This window comes from Hypanus sabinus, chromosome 4 (assembly GCF_030144855.1).
Source record: "Hypanus sabinus isolate sHypSab1 chromosome 4, sHypSab1.hap1, whole genome shotgun sequence".
NCBI classification, from domain to species: Eukaryota; Metazoa; Chordata; class Chondrichthyes; order Myliobatiformes; family Dasyatidae; genus Hypanus; species Hypanus sabinus.
This window is the reverse complement of record NC_082709.1, coordinates 57,367,341-57,383,513: the sequence shown is the minus strand read 5'-3', so window position 1 is coordinate 57,383,513 and position 16,173 is coordinate 57,367,341. Positions and strand designations below refer to the sequence as shown.

Sequence of the window (16,173 nt, the reverse complement as noted above, 5' to 3'; positions counted from 1 at the left end):
GAGATATTGAGGCTTTGGTCAAGGAAAAGAAAGAATCATATATTGTGCTTAAGAGGTCAGGAATGAGCAAATCCCTTGATGACAAAAAAAAAATTAAGAATACACTTATAGGGAAATCAGAAGGACAAAGTATTCATGAGATGGATTTGTCTGGTAAGGTTAAGAAAATTAGAAGTAATTCTAAAGCTGTATTAAAAATGTGACTATAGATAGAGTAGGTCCCCTTTGAGATCAGTAGAGCTGTTTATGTCTTAAGCCACAGGAGATGAGTGGGATTTTGAACAAATAATTCTCTCTTGAGTTTACTGAGGAGAAAACCATGGTTGCTCAAGAGATAAGGGAAACAAGAGTTGTTTTGGAGATCATTTGTATTTGCAAGGAGGAGGTACTTGAAGCCTTACTGTACATTAGGGGTGGATAAATGTTTGGGGCCTGACCAAGTACATCCTTGAACTTTGTGGAGGCTTGAGAGGAAATTGCAGAGGTCTTTGCAGAAGAATTTGTTTTGTCATTAGCCACTGGTGAAGTTTCTGAAGATTGGAAATTGTTCTGTTGTTTGAAAAGGGTAGTAAAGACAAGCCAGGGAACTGTCTAGCCTGAGATCAATAGTGTGGAAGTTACTGAAGGGACTTCTGAGAAACAGGACCTACCAGCATTTGAACAGACAAATTCATATTGGGAGGAGTTAGCATGGTTTTGTGCATAGGAAGATGCACTTGATGAACCTTTTCTATTTGTTTTAAAGGTGTTGTCTCTTTGAACTTTAACAAGGCCTTGAACAAGGTTGTGCATGGTAGACTGGTCTGGAAGGTTAGTTTGCATGGAATCCACAGGGAGCTAGTTAAGTGGATTCAAAATTAGTTCAGAGGTAGGAAGCAGAGGATGGTGGTTCGAGGTTGTTTCTCAGAACGGAGGCTGTTGACAAGTGGTTGTGACTCTTGTTTCTTGTTATTTATACAATAGATTTGGAATTAAATATACAATGCTTGATCAGTAAGCTTTCAGCTGACACAGGATTGGTTAGTGTTGTTGGGAACCATAATCAGTTAAAGAAGTGGGCTGAGTGGCAAATGGATTTCAATACAGGTAAGTGTGAAGCACTTTGGAAAGTCAAACCAGAGTAGGACATACTATGAATGGTAGGGCACTGCAGACTGCAGTGGAAGAGAGGACTGGAAGTCTTGATTGAACCTGACCAGCTGGAGCTATCAGGTAGCATTTCAATTAACTGCAATACTGTGCCATCTCTTAACTGATAATAATCTCAACCTTACAGGCAAGATCTGTTTCTGTATTCTTGCAAGCCACATGGTTGTAGTAGAAGTTTGTTTTAAGTGTTGTCAGATAAACATTATATACCACTTAACCATTGTAACATTTTATTAAGTGACTGCAACCACTGAGCTCAGACATGGCTCACTGGATAACCTCGGAGACAGTTTAGCACAAAGGCACATGCATTGGAAAGCCCCAAGTTCTGTAGTGATAGCTTCTCAACACCTCTGAGTCACAGAGGCTCCAACTCCTAATTTGTCCCTTAGGCCAAAGTTTGGGTTCCTTATGGTATTTAACTGAGGATCAACAATCCAGTTTAAAAATCTCAGGGATTGTTGTAAAACTGACATCACTGATCTCAAGATTAGAAATCTCCACACTGCAAATATAAATAAGATCTCAGTCACACATTTAACAGGCAGCAAAAAACAAGGGTGCAGTATGTCTGTTGTGAAGAATGAATCAGAAAGTGGCATCGAATTAGTTAACCTAGTACACAAATGGTCCTTTAAGAACATCAAAAATAGCAGTCTATTTGGTCCCTCATGCCTGCTCCAACATACACCAAGATCATGGCAAATCTTCTACCTCAGCACATTTTCCTGCATTAACTTAAATCCCTTGATTCCTTTAACATTTGCCTTGACTGAGTTTCACAGTTTTCTTCCAAAGATTTACAACCCTCTAGGTGGAATAAAACATTTTTTCACCTCTATCCTAAATGGCTGACATCTTGCTTTGTATTTGTGACCTTTAGTTCTAGACACTTCTGCCAGGGGAAACCAACTGCACATTAATCCAGTTGTTTATGAGTATTATATATTTACATCATTTCTGATTCACATGAGTACAAGCCCATTCAGCTGAATACTTCCTCACGTCACCCCTGCAGCCTGAAAGATCAATCTGGCAAATCTTCATTGCACTCTATATATCCTTCATAGATCAGATCGGTACACAATATAACAAATAGTCTCACCTAAACTCTAAATTGGAGAGAGTGGTTGTTACATGCAGAACATAGTCAATAAAGACTAACATACCTTTTGCCTTCCTAATTGCATTTACTGTACCTACATGTTAACTTCCCGTGTTTCATGTACAAGGACACACACCTCTGAAAACATCTTTCAATCTTTTACCATATATCATCTGCTTTCATATTTTCTATTAAAGGGTGAGTTTTCAAAGCAACCAAGTCACATAATATAGAAAAATTAGCAGCAAACCCCAGTTGTTCAAAAGAGGAGGAAAGAAAAATCAGGAAAACAAGTTTGGTGGGGGGGGGGGGCTGAAGGGGGAAAGAATCCAAGGGCCCACTCAAAATTAGTGCTATAAGGGAAACCTCAAATCAGTTAATAATGTGCAGGTTCCTTTTATATTATTGCCTTGGAATATGTGTAAAATTTGGCGATGCTTTTATGGGAAAACTTGGCAGTGAATAACAAGCATTTGGCAGTGCAATGAAGGGGGCATCTGGCAGTATTGCATGTTGGTGGGCCTTGGAACAGTGAAAAATCCCTACACTTCCGTGCCAAAGTAGGCGGGCACACATTCCGAACCCACCCACAAGAAGAAATGAAAAAGTTCTGCTTGAAGAGGAGGATAATGTGAAGAATTAAAGCAAGCTCCAGGACAGGGACTATAGCATGCAGTCTATTCAAACATTACAGACACAGATTCTTTTATATCAAGCTCTAGTCAGTATTCTTTACACAGCATCTTAGCCAACCCAAGAGAGGACTTCAATCTTACAAAATGATGCATAAAACCAATGAGGATATTTACACATTATTACTGCATAATAAGCAAAGAAACCAAAGGGTCGACCGATACATAAAGCACCAGTACTACAAGGCCAGTGACTCCCATTCACAATCTAAAGCACTGGGCTTTTCAAAAGTACCACATCCTCGGGCAGTTGTTTCATTTCTTTAAAGATTTTTATGTCCTAAACAGAGGCTCGGGTATAAATTCTAAGATAGATTCATGACAAAATTATATTTGCTATTAATTATTGTGTGCTATTGAGAGATGTACATGTGAATGCCTTTACTGCCTGAAACTCATGCCACTTTAAAAAAATGATTCATGTAAAATGGAGCTCATCACCTAAAAAAAAGTAGCATAAAACTTACATCTATTTTGAAGTAACGGTCACATTGCAAGGTTCAAATGAAGAACTAATTTCAGTTCATGAGATTTCTTGTTGCTAGAAGATTAACTCTCTTACTTTAAGGTGCTTTGCCCATATTCACACCAAATCTACTTGCAGATTCTTTTCCAAAGTTTGACCAATTTTGCCAAAATCTGAGTAAGCATTCCCAAATTGAGCCATGAATACTGATTATGAGCTTGAGTTGTATTTGGTTTAAACTCAGAAGTTAATGATTCAAGGGAAGGCGATGCAGTTAAAGCCAATAGCTCTTTGTGACAATTTTAGAGAAACTACACTTTTTGGACTATGAAATCACTAGCTAATCTCAAGATCCATGCTTTAGAGTGAATGTGTACATGCTGAAGATTGTCAACACAGTACATTGGTGAATTAGAATAAAAACCTCTAACTCTGGTTTGACATTATCCTTGGAATTATATCCATTATTCCCAACCTCTGCACCATCATTAAATGCCACTGACCAATCTTCTACCAATATTGCCCTGTCTATGCTAATTGGAAGTGAACTACCTTTTTGTTTACTAACAGGATTAACAAAATGGAGCTCGATGACCTTTAATATTTCATAAAGATGGAATAAAAATGAATTTTGTTTAACATTTATGTTATTTTCTTGGATCACAGCAATGGCTGAATTTCCTAGAAACCACAATAGTTCTGAGTTCTGAAAGGCAATGTTGGCAACAAACAAGTAACTCTACTGTCCACCCAACAGCTGTACGGATTGTTACACAAACTCCAGAAATTTCAGCAATCCCATTTGAAAGCAGTAATAAACAGAACTATTTATGAAACCTGACTCAAGATCACCAACTAGTTGTCATACAAGATACTGAAACTCAAATGGATAATAGTTGGTCTCTAGATCATATTCATTCATTCATAAAAGAGGACTTTTGCTTATACCCATTTACTTCTACCAACTTGAGTTCTACTTCCAACAGTCTGGCAAGTTTCCACCAGGTTCAGATACCTGTTGGTCTCATTCTTCATGTCCGAGTCCAGATCACACAGTCCTATTGAATTCATTGAGGCACAACTTCTACTACTTCAGCAGTGTAAATGTGAGATGAAAATGGATCAAATCTCAATGCAGTAACCAAAATGCATTTTCAATTAACAGAGTGAAGTCCTTCACATCCTAGCAACCTGGTCAAATTTTTGTCATTTTCCTCAACTCTCTTCCCAATCCCCCCCACCCACTATTTCCCCAGTTCATGTTTGGGATATCTGAAATCTGCACCAAGAACAACTTATTTCTCAAGCGTTCATTGATAAATCTCCATAAATTCTATTTAATCTGTGATCAACTGGGATCAAGAATATTGTTCAACAAATTAAGGAAAAAGTTGAAGAAATCACAAAAAGGATATTAGTCTTGCTACTTCTAACCTTGTTTGACATACTTGACACAACTGGAGAAATTATTCTTAGTTTATAATACTGTGTTATGCTTGCAGTCCAACCCATTCTCCAGAAATTTCTATGCAACCCAATACACATTAGTATTGTATTCTATCATTAAACACTTGTAGAACATTTAATTATGTACCATAGTTTATGCAGTAATAAATCTGTTCCCATCAATAATACCTCAGTGCTTTCTAGGGATGTACAGTCCTTAAAAACACCATAAACAACTATCATAGAGTGACAAATCTGTACTCACGTAATCCTACCCACGATGCTCTCTCCAGGCATGCCCCAACCCCTCCCATTTACAAGGGAACAACCCCTGGAAGGTACAGCTGTTTCTCAGTTACAAATGACAACAAAGTATACTTGCCAGGCTTCAAGGAAGTGTTAGTTCCCATGCTTCCAGGTGAACAAAGCACTCATATATGAGCCATCTGCCATCATATCCTATAAGGCTGCTGTGTAAATTAGAACTATAATATAACCACTTCCAACTGATGCCCCTATTGAGCCTTGAGGAATAACTACTTTCAGAATCTTTAAAAAATGAGATAGAAAATAGCTTAATTCAGAATCTGGCAGCACCACAGATGCAGTTTGTTTGGACCTGGCAAGGTACTTGCCCTGTAGTATTGGTGGTATCGGTCAACCCTTTAACACCGGGAATGCCTGCATTGCACATTTGAGAAAGCCAAAGAGTTGAGAGAGAGGGTGAGAGCCATAGAAAGAGCACAAGAATACGCACGTGTGAGAGTGAGAGAGAGGGAGAGCGGGAGAGCGGGAGAGAGGGAGAGAGGGAGAGAGGGAGAGAGGGAGAGAGGGAGAGAGGGAGAGAGAGAGAGAGAGAGAGAGAGAGAGAGAGAAAATATGTGTTTGTGCAAGGGGTGTGTGTGTGTGTATATATGTATGTGTGTACGTGTGGTTGTATGCACGCGTGCACAGAGCTCATTTCACAAGTCACCAGATCTTACATTGGAATCAGAGCTTCCCAAGAGACAATGTCACTTTGCTCCGTCCTGGTTCAATAAATGTATATTGCGTATTGTTTACTTGAATCCTTCATTTTCAGCTTGTGCATGTCCGAGCATTACAGGAAGCCACAGAATGTGACAGTACACCAGCAGGAGGGTGGCAGCTGCCAGGGGAGGGTGGAGGAGCTGCCTTCAGCACCTCATTCTGCATAGTGCATGATGGATTCCACATAATTGCCAGGGAACAGACCAGTCACACCGTTCATCACTCCTTCATACCAGCCATCGTCATTTTTCTTCAGCACATATATGATAGCGCCTTCTTGGAAAGACAATTCATCTTCTTTGTCTTTTGAATAGTCATAGATAGCAACAACTGTGAATAAAGAACAGCAAACATTAACTATGGCACAGGGTCCCAAGCACGCTTTTTTTTAAGCTTGTTGCACCAGACAGTTAGTCATTTTCGTTTGGCATGTGGTGTCAGGATTGGTCTCCTTTCGGATTAACTGGGTCACCATTTGAACATTTCTGACTCGACCCGTGTTTTTCTTTTTATGAGGCTGAGTGGCTAGCTCGACGCTCAACCTGGCACGGATGGAAAGCGTGCTCGGGGGTGGCCTGACTTGGATTCGAACTCGGGAGCCTTCGCTGATGCCACTGCTCTACCAGCTGGCCCCAGGCATGCTAAACCACAGTAAGATAAATTGATCTCTGTGGAAACCCTTGTTTTCTCCTAAATATTCCACATAAACAACCATGGGGCAATAGCGTAATGCAACAAGCTTCCACTTACTGAACATTGACACTGGAACAGCAGGTGCCATTTGCCATTCTCAATTGGTAAACCTAATCTGCTGGATTACAAATTGTTTTTTTGGAGAGCACCTGGTGCCAAATCCAGCAATAACTAGAGATACACTTCACATGCTCTTGATCTTTTCAATGATTTCAAGTTCCCTGGCCCTGTTCAGCTTATTTTCACTATGGACATCAAGTCCCTATACATCTCCATCCCCCACCAGGAAAGCCTCAAGGCTCTCCATCTTTTTCTGGACACCAGACCCAACCAGTTCCCCTCCACCACTACTTTTTCCGTTTGGCAGAACTGGTCCTCACACAGTATAATTTCTCCTTCGGCTCCTCCCAGTTCCTTCAAACAAAAAGTGTAGCCATAGGCACTTGCATGGGCCCCAGCTAGGCCTGCCCGTCTGTCAGTGACATGGAACAGTCTATGCTTCAAGCTTACACTGGTATCACTCCTCAACTTTTCTTACGCTACATTGATGACTCTGTTAGCGCTACTTCCTGCACCCATGCAGAGCTCATTGACTTTATTAACTTTGCCTCCAACTTCCACCCTGCTCTCAAATTTACCGGATCTATTTCTGACACCTCCCTCCCTTTTTGATCTCTCTGTCTCTATCTCTGGAGACAGCTTTTATAAATCCACTGTCACTCACAGCTACCTGGACTATACCCCACCCTGCCCTATTACTTGTAAAAATGCCATCCCCCTTCTCTCAATTCCTCCATCTCCACTGCATCTGCTCTTAGGATGAGGCTTTTCATTCCAGAACCAAGATGTCCTTCTTCTTCAAAGAAAGGGCTTCCAATGGGATTCCACCGCCAAGCACATTCCTGCCCTGCCCTTCTACTTTCTGCAGGGAATGCTCCCCATGTAACTCCCTTGTACATTCGTCTCTCTCCACTGATCTCCTTGCTGGCACTTATCCTTGCAAGCGGAACAAGCACTACACCTGCCCCTACACCTCCTCTCTCACTACCATTCATGGCCCCAGTCTTTCCAGGTAAGGCGACACCTCACCTGTGAGTCTGTTGGGGTCCTCTACTGTATCCAGTGCTTCTGCTGTGGCCTCCTGTACATCAGTGAGACCCAATGTAGATTGGGAGACCACTTCGACAACCAGCTGAGCTGTTCACAAGAAAGAGTGGGATCTCCCAGTGACTACCCATTTTAATTTTACTTCCCATTCCAACGTATCAGTTCATGGTACGTATCACCTCCCTCTGGTGCTCCTCCCCCTTCCCCTTCTGTCTTCTCCTAAGATTCCCCATTCTCCGGCTCTTTATCTCTTTCACCTAACAACATCTCAGCTCTTTACTTCATCCCTCTCTCTCTCCTGGTTTCACCTATCACCTACTATGTTGTATTTCTTCTTCCCCTCCCTCCACCCATCCTTTTTTTTCCAGTCCTGATGAAGGCTCTCAGCCCAAAACATTGATTGTTTGCTCTTTTCCATTGATGCTGCCTGGCCTGCTGAGTCCCTCCAGCACCTTGTGTGTGTTGATTGGATTTCCAACATCTGCAGATTTTCTCCTTTTTGTAATTGAATAACTAGAGATGTCACCTGTACTTGGTGACTAAACTTGGGTGAGGAACAGTAACTTGGGATAACAGAAACATTCAAAGAAATGGATATCAACAATACTAATATGGTAACTGCAATCAACCCAAGTGAGATCATAGATGCACTCAATTTATGGAATATGGCTTGCATTGTCTGCTAATTACAGGGCATTTACCTGACAACTGAATTGAGAGAACAGATTGTTTTAATTACTGCAGCTCATGGTGTCAAAGGCTCTTTTAACTGTTGTAAATGTCTGCAATAATGAGAAACAACTAAAAGTTCAAGTGGGCATAAATATATAAAAACAAGAAATTTATTCTAAACCTCGTCAAATTGATAGAAATTAAATACAAAACAAATGAGTAAAATGGGAAAAAATTACTTTTCCAGCTTACGCTGGTAAACCTAGTGAAATGAATGAGGCTGCATACAACAACCATGTGTAGTGTAAAGGCTAACTGTGAAGTGCTTCTGGTCCTAGCAATCGTTAACAGGCAGATGGACAGAAGCAAGAACACTCAGTGAACAGAAGAATACAGTCCATCTGCTGGTGAATGGGATTAGTTACATGGTCAGTGCAGATGTGGTGGCCAAGAGCCTTTTCCTGTTTTATTATACAACTTGGCTCCATGTTGAATCTAGAATTGGGAGTTAAAGTTTTATATACTGGCAATTCACCTCTGGCAGGTTTCTGACTTCCGCATTGCATTGGGCAAACCAGGAAGTCATGACCACACCGATTCTGCAGTGCAGTTAGCTGGCAGTTCTCCATTAAAGAGTTGGACAGCTATCAGCATACTCTGGTTCATGTGAGTGAATTCATTCAATTAGGCCTCTGTACTCTCACTGTATTTAGCTGGAGGTCTTTGCAGCATCTTCACATGAACCTAGAGCACCATCATGAGCATGCTTTTCAACAGTGGAGGCATCCTTTCTGATCTTTAGCAGATATACACAAGTATGCAGTTGTTTTCTAGCAGGGGTCATTAAGTTGTGATCATGTGTTATGTCCTCCTGAATTTCCATCATGTTAAGAGCAGACACTACTGATAAATGTGAAACTAGCAGTGAGACTGGTAACGATGACAAATGTAAACACAATACAATCAAAAAAGATTACTGGTACAAAAATAAGCACAAAGCTGCATTTACCTTTCTCCAAATAATTTTTGGGTGCCCAAGGTGGATCTTCCTCTGCATATGGGTCACTGTACTCTACCACTGCCGTCTCTTCCTCCTCATAATCCTCTGGTGGTGGGGGAGGTGGGGGTGATTCATCAAATACTACATCATCTGTTGGTGGAGGAGGAGGAGGGGTGGAGCCATCTGAAACTATAACAGTGGTATCAAGTTAAGAGAAAGCTTACGTTTATATGGTATTTCTATGATCCCAGTATTCTTCAAATTAGAACCAAATTGTGTAATGACAGAATGATAGCTAATTTGTGCACATCAGATTCAAACAGCAGTAAGTTAAGTGACAAAATAATCTATTCTAACTGTTGATTGTAAATAAGTATCATTCCATGGCACTGAGCAGAACTCCCCTTATGTATAAACCAATTCCAGGAAGTTCACTGGAGGAGATGGGAAACACACAACAGTGCAAATGTTAACAATGTACTCATTCTACAGAAATTAACTGAAATTTGGCAATGGAAGTTTACATTCAAAAACAACACATTAAGGAAAAGTTCTTATTAAAAATAATCCAGTACATGTCCATATGCTTTTGCCCATGTTCTACAGCCGCTTCAGGGACAGATTATTAACTGAATTTAGAAGAGTAACATTACTAGAGCTTACTCTCTTGTCCAAGAGCTGAATGATTCTGGGTATGGTGTGCAAGAAAAATTACACAATTTTCAAATGAGAAAAAGTTTAGTTTGCTTTTCCCTAAAAACTATAATTTTTAAACACTACATCTATTTGCACAACATGCATGCTGAATTGGAGGAGGAATTTATACATGCTTCAGCCCCAGTGCCCACTTCAATATACCTAGTAGCTGCACAACTTTAACAAGTACTTCAATCTTTGTGCATTCCACTAAGCAGGTTCTCCCAGTAACCCAGATATGCTGGGTAATGCACACAGTGGAGCAGTTAATCGGAGTATGGGGGAATAAAAATGCAACTTGTGTAAGGTCAGTGTAAATACGTCTCCCTCCTAGTACTTATCCTTGCAAGCAGAGCAAGTGCCATACCTGCCCCTACATTTCCTCCCTCACTACCATTCAGGGCCTCAAACAGTCCTTCCAAGTGAGGTGATACTTCACCCAAGAGTCTGTTAGGATCATTTACCGTATCCAGTGCTCCCGCTGTGGCCACCTGAATATTGGTGAGACCTGACATAGATTGCGAAACTGCTCCACTGAGCACCTACATTCTGTCCACCCGAAGAAGTGAAAAAAAGCCGCCCACTTCAATCCTACTTCCTATTCCCATTCCGACATGACAGTGCATATTCCCCTGTACTGCCGTGAGGAGGCCACACTCAGATTGGAGTAGCAACACCTTATATTCCATCTGGGTTGCCTCCAACCTGATGGCATGAACATTGATTTCTCGTACTTTGGGTAATTGCCCCTGTTCACCATTCCCATTTCCCTCTCTTACCTCATCTCCTTATCCAAGGGAGGAACACCTCTCTCTGGTGCTCCTCCTCCTTCCCTTCTGCCTTCTACTATCAGATTCCCCCTTCTCCAGCCCTTTTATCTCTTTCACCTATCAGCTTCCCAGCCTTTACTTCACCCCTCCTCCCTTCCAGTTTCACCTATCACCTTGAACTTCCTCCTCTCCTCCCTCCACTTTCTTGCTGGTAACTTCTCATTTTTTCTACCCAGTCCTGCTGAAGGGTTTCAGCTCAAAATGCCGACTGTTTACTCTTTTCCATAGATGTGACCGGGCCTGCTGAGTTCCTCCAGCATTTTGTGTGTTGTCTGGCAGTGCAAATAGGTACTTGTTGACTGGCATGGAAGGACATGTTTCTGTGTTCTATGAGTCTGACACCAGAGGGCGACTTCTCCAAGCCCATCAGCAAAAGTTTAATTCTTCCGATCCTAATGTCTCTATTTTCCTTTTCAAGGTGGCTGGGGTCCTATCAGGATCTTAAATCTAATGCAGTACCCGAAAACTATGATTCTGCTTGGCAGCGTGTTCCCATTCTTGGAGCTCGCTGATTGGCCACATTTTGAGATGTCCAGGTGTGGCCTGTTTGGGCACCTTAGGGTCCTTGCGCGGCCCTTGTGACCCGCCGGTGTCGTGAGGTGAAGTGTAGTGGGAGCCAAAGGTCGAAGACAGCGAGAGCAGCTGTTGGAGGTCTCTGCAATTGGGATCAATCGTTCTCTCTCTCTCGATGATGAGAGATTGATGGCGATTCTTGAGTGGGGGAACTCAAGATAAAAAGCAATGCTTCAGACTGACTGTAACATCGAAATAGTGACAGTTTGCCTCCTCTCTCACTGTGGAAGGAGTCTTATCTGTGTCTCGCTTGTTAGTGAGAGACAGACAGCCTGCGGGATTTTGAAAACGTTGGAGTGAACAGTTAGTTTTTGATGGACTGTAGACAATGGTCTCTCTTTGGGGGCTTTGTTGTTGTTTGTATGGCGAGTGGTGGGAACGCTCATGCTTTCTGCTAGAATAAGTGGGGGACAGGGGAAGGGGCTTTGGGGGCTCTTATGTTTTTCCTGTCATTCATTCTTTGGGGGTTTTCTTCTGTTTCAAGGATGTCTGCAGAGAGTAATAATTTCAGGCTGTATATTGTGTACACGCTTTGATATTAAATGGAACTATAGAACTATTGACTTCTATAGCCATGTTGAGCTGAAGCTGAAAAACACGGGAGTTCAAAGGGATATGGGTCAAATGCTGGGAAGCAGGATTAGCAGAAGTGGACAACATAGTTGGCATAAGCAGACCTATAGTTGGACCTAATGGCCTGTTTCTGCACTGTACAACTCTATTACTAGACTATATCTGGAATATTCCTGCAGTCTTTTTTCAGAATAAGAATTAAAGTGTTGAGACAAAAAAAAATGAACAAACGGATCAAACACGTCCTTTTCTAAGTCCTGAGTCATACCACATTCCCTGTTGAAGTGAATATGGCATTGACAATTAATAACTTTAGCTGGATTAGTTCCAGGTTTTTAATCAACTCCAACTCAGACTGACAGGCTAGAAGTTTCTGCAACAGAACTCTGTGAACATCATTCTGTTCTGATGGGAAATAAGAATTCTCATCAACTTTCTTTTGTGCAGTAGTTTTCAGCTTTTATATATATATAAATCATACAAATCCCGCACCTCCCCCCTAAGATCACTCAAGACCAAAGAGATCCCCCTTAGAATCCAGTTCATAGAATTGCTCAGCAATAAATGGTTATGCCACTTAACTATACTGAATAATCTGTGTAACAAGAGCACTTGATATTCCTTTTATCTGAAATTCCCAAGAACCTAACCAATCTTGAGAGGACTTTGTGAGACAGTGCACAATGCTGTACTTCTTACTCAAATTGTACATTGCCTGAGACGTTGAAAGAACAGAATCCTGGAAGAACTCAGATGGTGAAGCAGTAACTGTGCGAGCAAAAGGTGCTCATCAACTTTTCAGGTCGAGACCCTGCCTCAATCCTGAAACTTTGATTTACACCTTTTGTTTCTAGAGATGACGCTTGATCCGCTACATTCTGTTTCTTGTTCCAGATTCCAGCACCTGTGGTCTCTTTGACTCTGCACCTTGCTTGAGCATATATTAACAAATACTGTGGTAAATAATTAATTCTTCATGACAGTCTATTATTGATGTAATGTTTTGCAGAACGTCCTCTTTCAGAAAATGGAAAGAATGGACTTACTATTGTCTTGTACTCTGGCCACGAAGCCCATCAGTGGCAGCTGCGGTGTAACCTGCAGGATAGAAGGTGGCGGTGGAGCGAGGGGCGCTGCACATAAGAGCGGTCACAGGAAGGTGGTAAAGGAAAGGAACAAACAGCTGTCAGAAGCAGCAGATAAAACTTTCACAAACAAGTAGAAACACCTGCAAGATGTGTTTATGAAAACAAACAAGACACAAAACCAGCAGGAAATGCAAAGCTTTCTCAAACAGGGAAGCAAAGAACAATTGTATGCAGATCATACCCAATCAAAACTGACAGCAGATATACACTTTTCCTAGATTGAGGAAGATTACATTAATCCAACTTTGTCCTCATATCAGCCTTACTTATTTCTATTCCAACCAGTTTCCATGGTGATCTGGAATTTGAAGTGCAGATACAAAGTTGAGCTGTTGTTCTGGTGCTTTCATACATTTCGTCAGGACTGGATACCCAACAGCTTGGGGCTGATGAGAGGTTGATTTCTATCATTGCTGCACCTTAGTTCTTAAACTTGAAAACGTTCTCATTCCCAACTTTAACAATAAGTTAAAATGATATCCAAGAATTCCCCATGGATAAGGAAAATCACAGGATTTGTAGGCAAACTTTACCTCTTGATTCAGTTGTCTGGTTCTGACAGTAGTATGGACCTCCATTGACTTGATTTTGTAGACTGGCCTGTGAGGCCAAGGATGGTGGACGCCTGTAGCCAGGCAGAGAACCCCCAATCGTGGTAGGATTCTGCCGTTGCACTGGTCGATTCATGCTGTAGAACTGGGGAGTGTGCCCTGAAAAATTTGAGGGAGGAATGTCATTCTAGAAGTTAAGGCCTTTCAACTAAAGTTACATTTTTACACAGCATATTCTAGATTCTCAAAAGATCCCAAGCATTTTAAAGCCTACAAAATACTTGAACAACAGTCACTGTTGTAATAAGGGAAACCAAGGTCAATCTGCACACATGCAGAAGTACAGTCATATAATTTATATGATGTAATTTCAGCACAAAGTAATTGGGTCTACTGGCTTGTGTCGCAATTAAATGCCATCTGTAATTATGATTGAAGAAAGTGCTTCTGCAAGGACAATGACAGAACTCCACTAATTCTCTTCAAACAGCTTCAAAGATATTTTATAACCACTTAAGGGAGCCTTGATTAAACTTCTCAACTGGGAGACAGATGAATCATCAGTAGAAGCCTGATAACTGTAATATGAACAGACAAATGGCAGAACCAGCGCAGAACGTATAATTTACATTGGAAATATTTTACATCTATTAGGTTCTGTTTATTCAAATATCAAAACAGAGACTTGAGACAAAACAACTGAAAGGCAAAGAACTAGATACCAAAAATCCAAAGCCAACTCCAACCCCTTAATAACACTAAGTAACTGCACTAAGAAATTAACAAATCTGCACTGGGCCTTGATTTTCACAACACACTGGATGAGAAGTAGTATTAAATATAACTGAAAGACTGTGTATTCCGCATTTGTATTTTACATGCACCTTTCAACAAACAAATTATTTCAGTCCCTGTTCAATTCTGTCAGATGTCAGAAATCCAATGAGAAAGGGATCATCTCTTAAGTCTGTGTACATGTATCATACAAACCTAGTAACTACTTAGAAGGACTCACCTTATTCATACACACTGTATTGCAGCCAAAGGTAATGGAAAAGTTGTTTCTCAGGCAGTTTTTTTGCCCATTTTAAATTAAGTGAAGTTCTTGAATACAGAGAATCAACACCCTAATGTTCAATGCCTGTAAGTAGAGCAGGCAAACTAAACATCTTGCCTTCACTCCAAGCTGTGTCTCTTCAATAATGATGGGCAAATACAAGCCTGAACTGGAAGGAGATCCAAGCTGAAGACTGGAGCAAGAATCCGTCCTGTAGTGAGGGTTTGGGGATATGATCTGGTCGTTGGTTAGATTTGTTGCTTTTTTGAATGGTGGAACAAGGCTTAGAATGCAACTGAGTTGAGGTATGTTTTGAAGTCCTGGTGTCTAATTTTTTGCAGCGAAGGAGGGAACTCTGAGAATGAGGGGAGTGGTAGGTGAATGGGGAAACCAAATCAAGACATGGGAGGAGTGGAAGGAGGTGTGGGGAAGGCAGGCTGGTCAGAGGGCTACAACTGGAGCAAAGTCTAGTCATGGGGGTGTGGGGGGTGGTAGGAATGGTTGGTAGAAAGAGGCTGGACTGAGGGCTTGGTTTTATTTTCCTTTTGGTTCTCTATATTATTCATAGCCTTTTGTAGCACACTTTACTGTCAGCATGAGAATAATATGACTGTACATTTTGCAAATCCTGCAAAGTCAATGGAATTTAAGTCTTCTAATCCTCAGGTAAATATAGAGATAGCTGACATTTTACTCCAGCTTTGCCTTTTTTTACTTCATTCCTCAGACCAGGGTACTTTCATTTTTGACTTTGTGCCCTATTCTCAATGATTTAATCTACTGCTGGGGGGTGTTCAAACACTGAGTGCATAGAGTTAATTTTATCAGTGCCCTAGGCGAGGACTGAGAAAGCGGCTTCCGATTATTACCCAATAACTACTCTAAAATGCTACCTTCAAAGATGTAGACAACACTTTAGGATCAAAGAAGAAAACTAATCAGATCTTGAAGCCTTTTTTGTTAATAAATGTACCTCACTTCCATTTACCACTGTCACTTGATACACTGCCTAACAAAAACCAGTGTTTAAAGCTTCAATTCAACAATCATCAAAAAGGGAAATCTGAATATACTCTTTTACCCAGAAAGTCTGGGAATTCCACAATCTTGCCAGGCTTTTGGAAAGATAATTCCACTTTCCTCACAACTTTTTTGGAAGAAGTTGCTCCTGATTAAGCATTAGAAAATGCATGTGTCAGTAGGTTAATTGATCATATGGGTATGATTGGGCAGTACAGGCTTCCTGGGCTGGAAGGTCCTGTTACCGAGGAATCAATTTCTCTCCATCCACCTTATTTCCAAAAAATTGGAAGGGAGTGGCTGATGGATCTTAATCTGACCAGAGGTCTATGACTAACAGTGTTCTATTCTGGTGACATACTTTTT

The 16,173-nt window shown here is 41.1% G+C and overlaps 1 protein-coding gene across 2 annotated transcripts in view; it reads right to left on the bottom strand.

Moving 5' to 3' along the window:
• Window positions 1-4,721: 4,721 nt before the first annotated feature.
• The window catches only part of LOC132392786 (abl interactor 2), a 168,020-nt gene continuing 156,568 nt past the window's right edge, over window positions 4,722-16,173 (bottom strand). Inside the window, exons 7-10 of one of the 2 annotated variants that reach the window (XM_059967135.1) lie at window positions 13,713-13,889; window positions 13,078-13,164; window positions 9,369-9,548; window positions 4,722-6,217 (exon numbers count right to left, since the gene is read on the bottom strand). In XM_059967135.1, the coding sequence (XP_059823118.1) occupies window positions 6,042-6,217; window positions 9,369-9,548; window positions 13,078-13,164; window positions 13,713-13,889 (620 nt within the window). In that variant the 3' untranslated portion in view covers window positions 4,722-6,041. The remainder of the gene's footprint in view (window positions 6,218-9,368; window positions 9,549-13,077; window positions 13,165-13,712; window positions 13,890-16,173) is intronic. The other variant, XM_059967137.1, reaches the window with a different exon arrangement.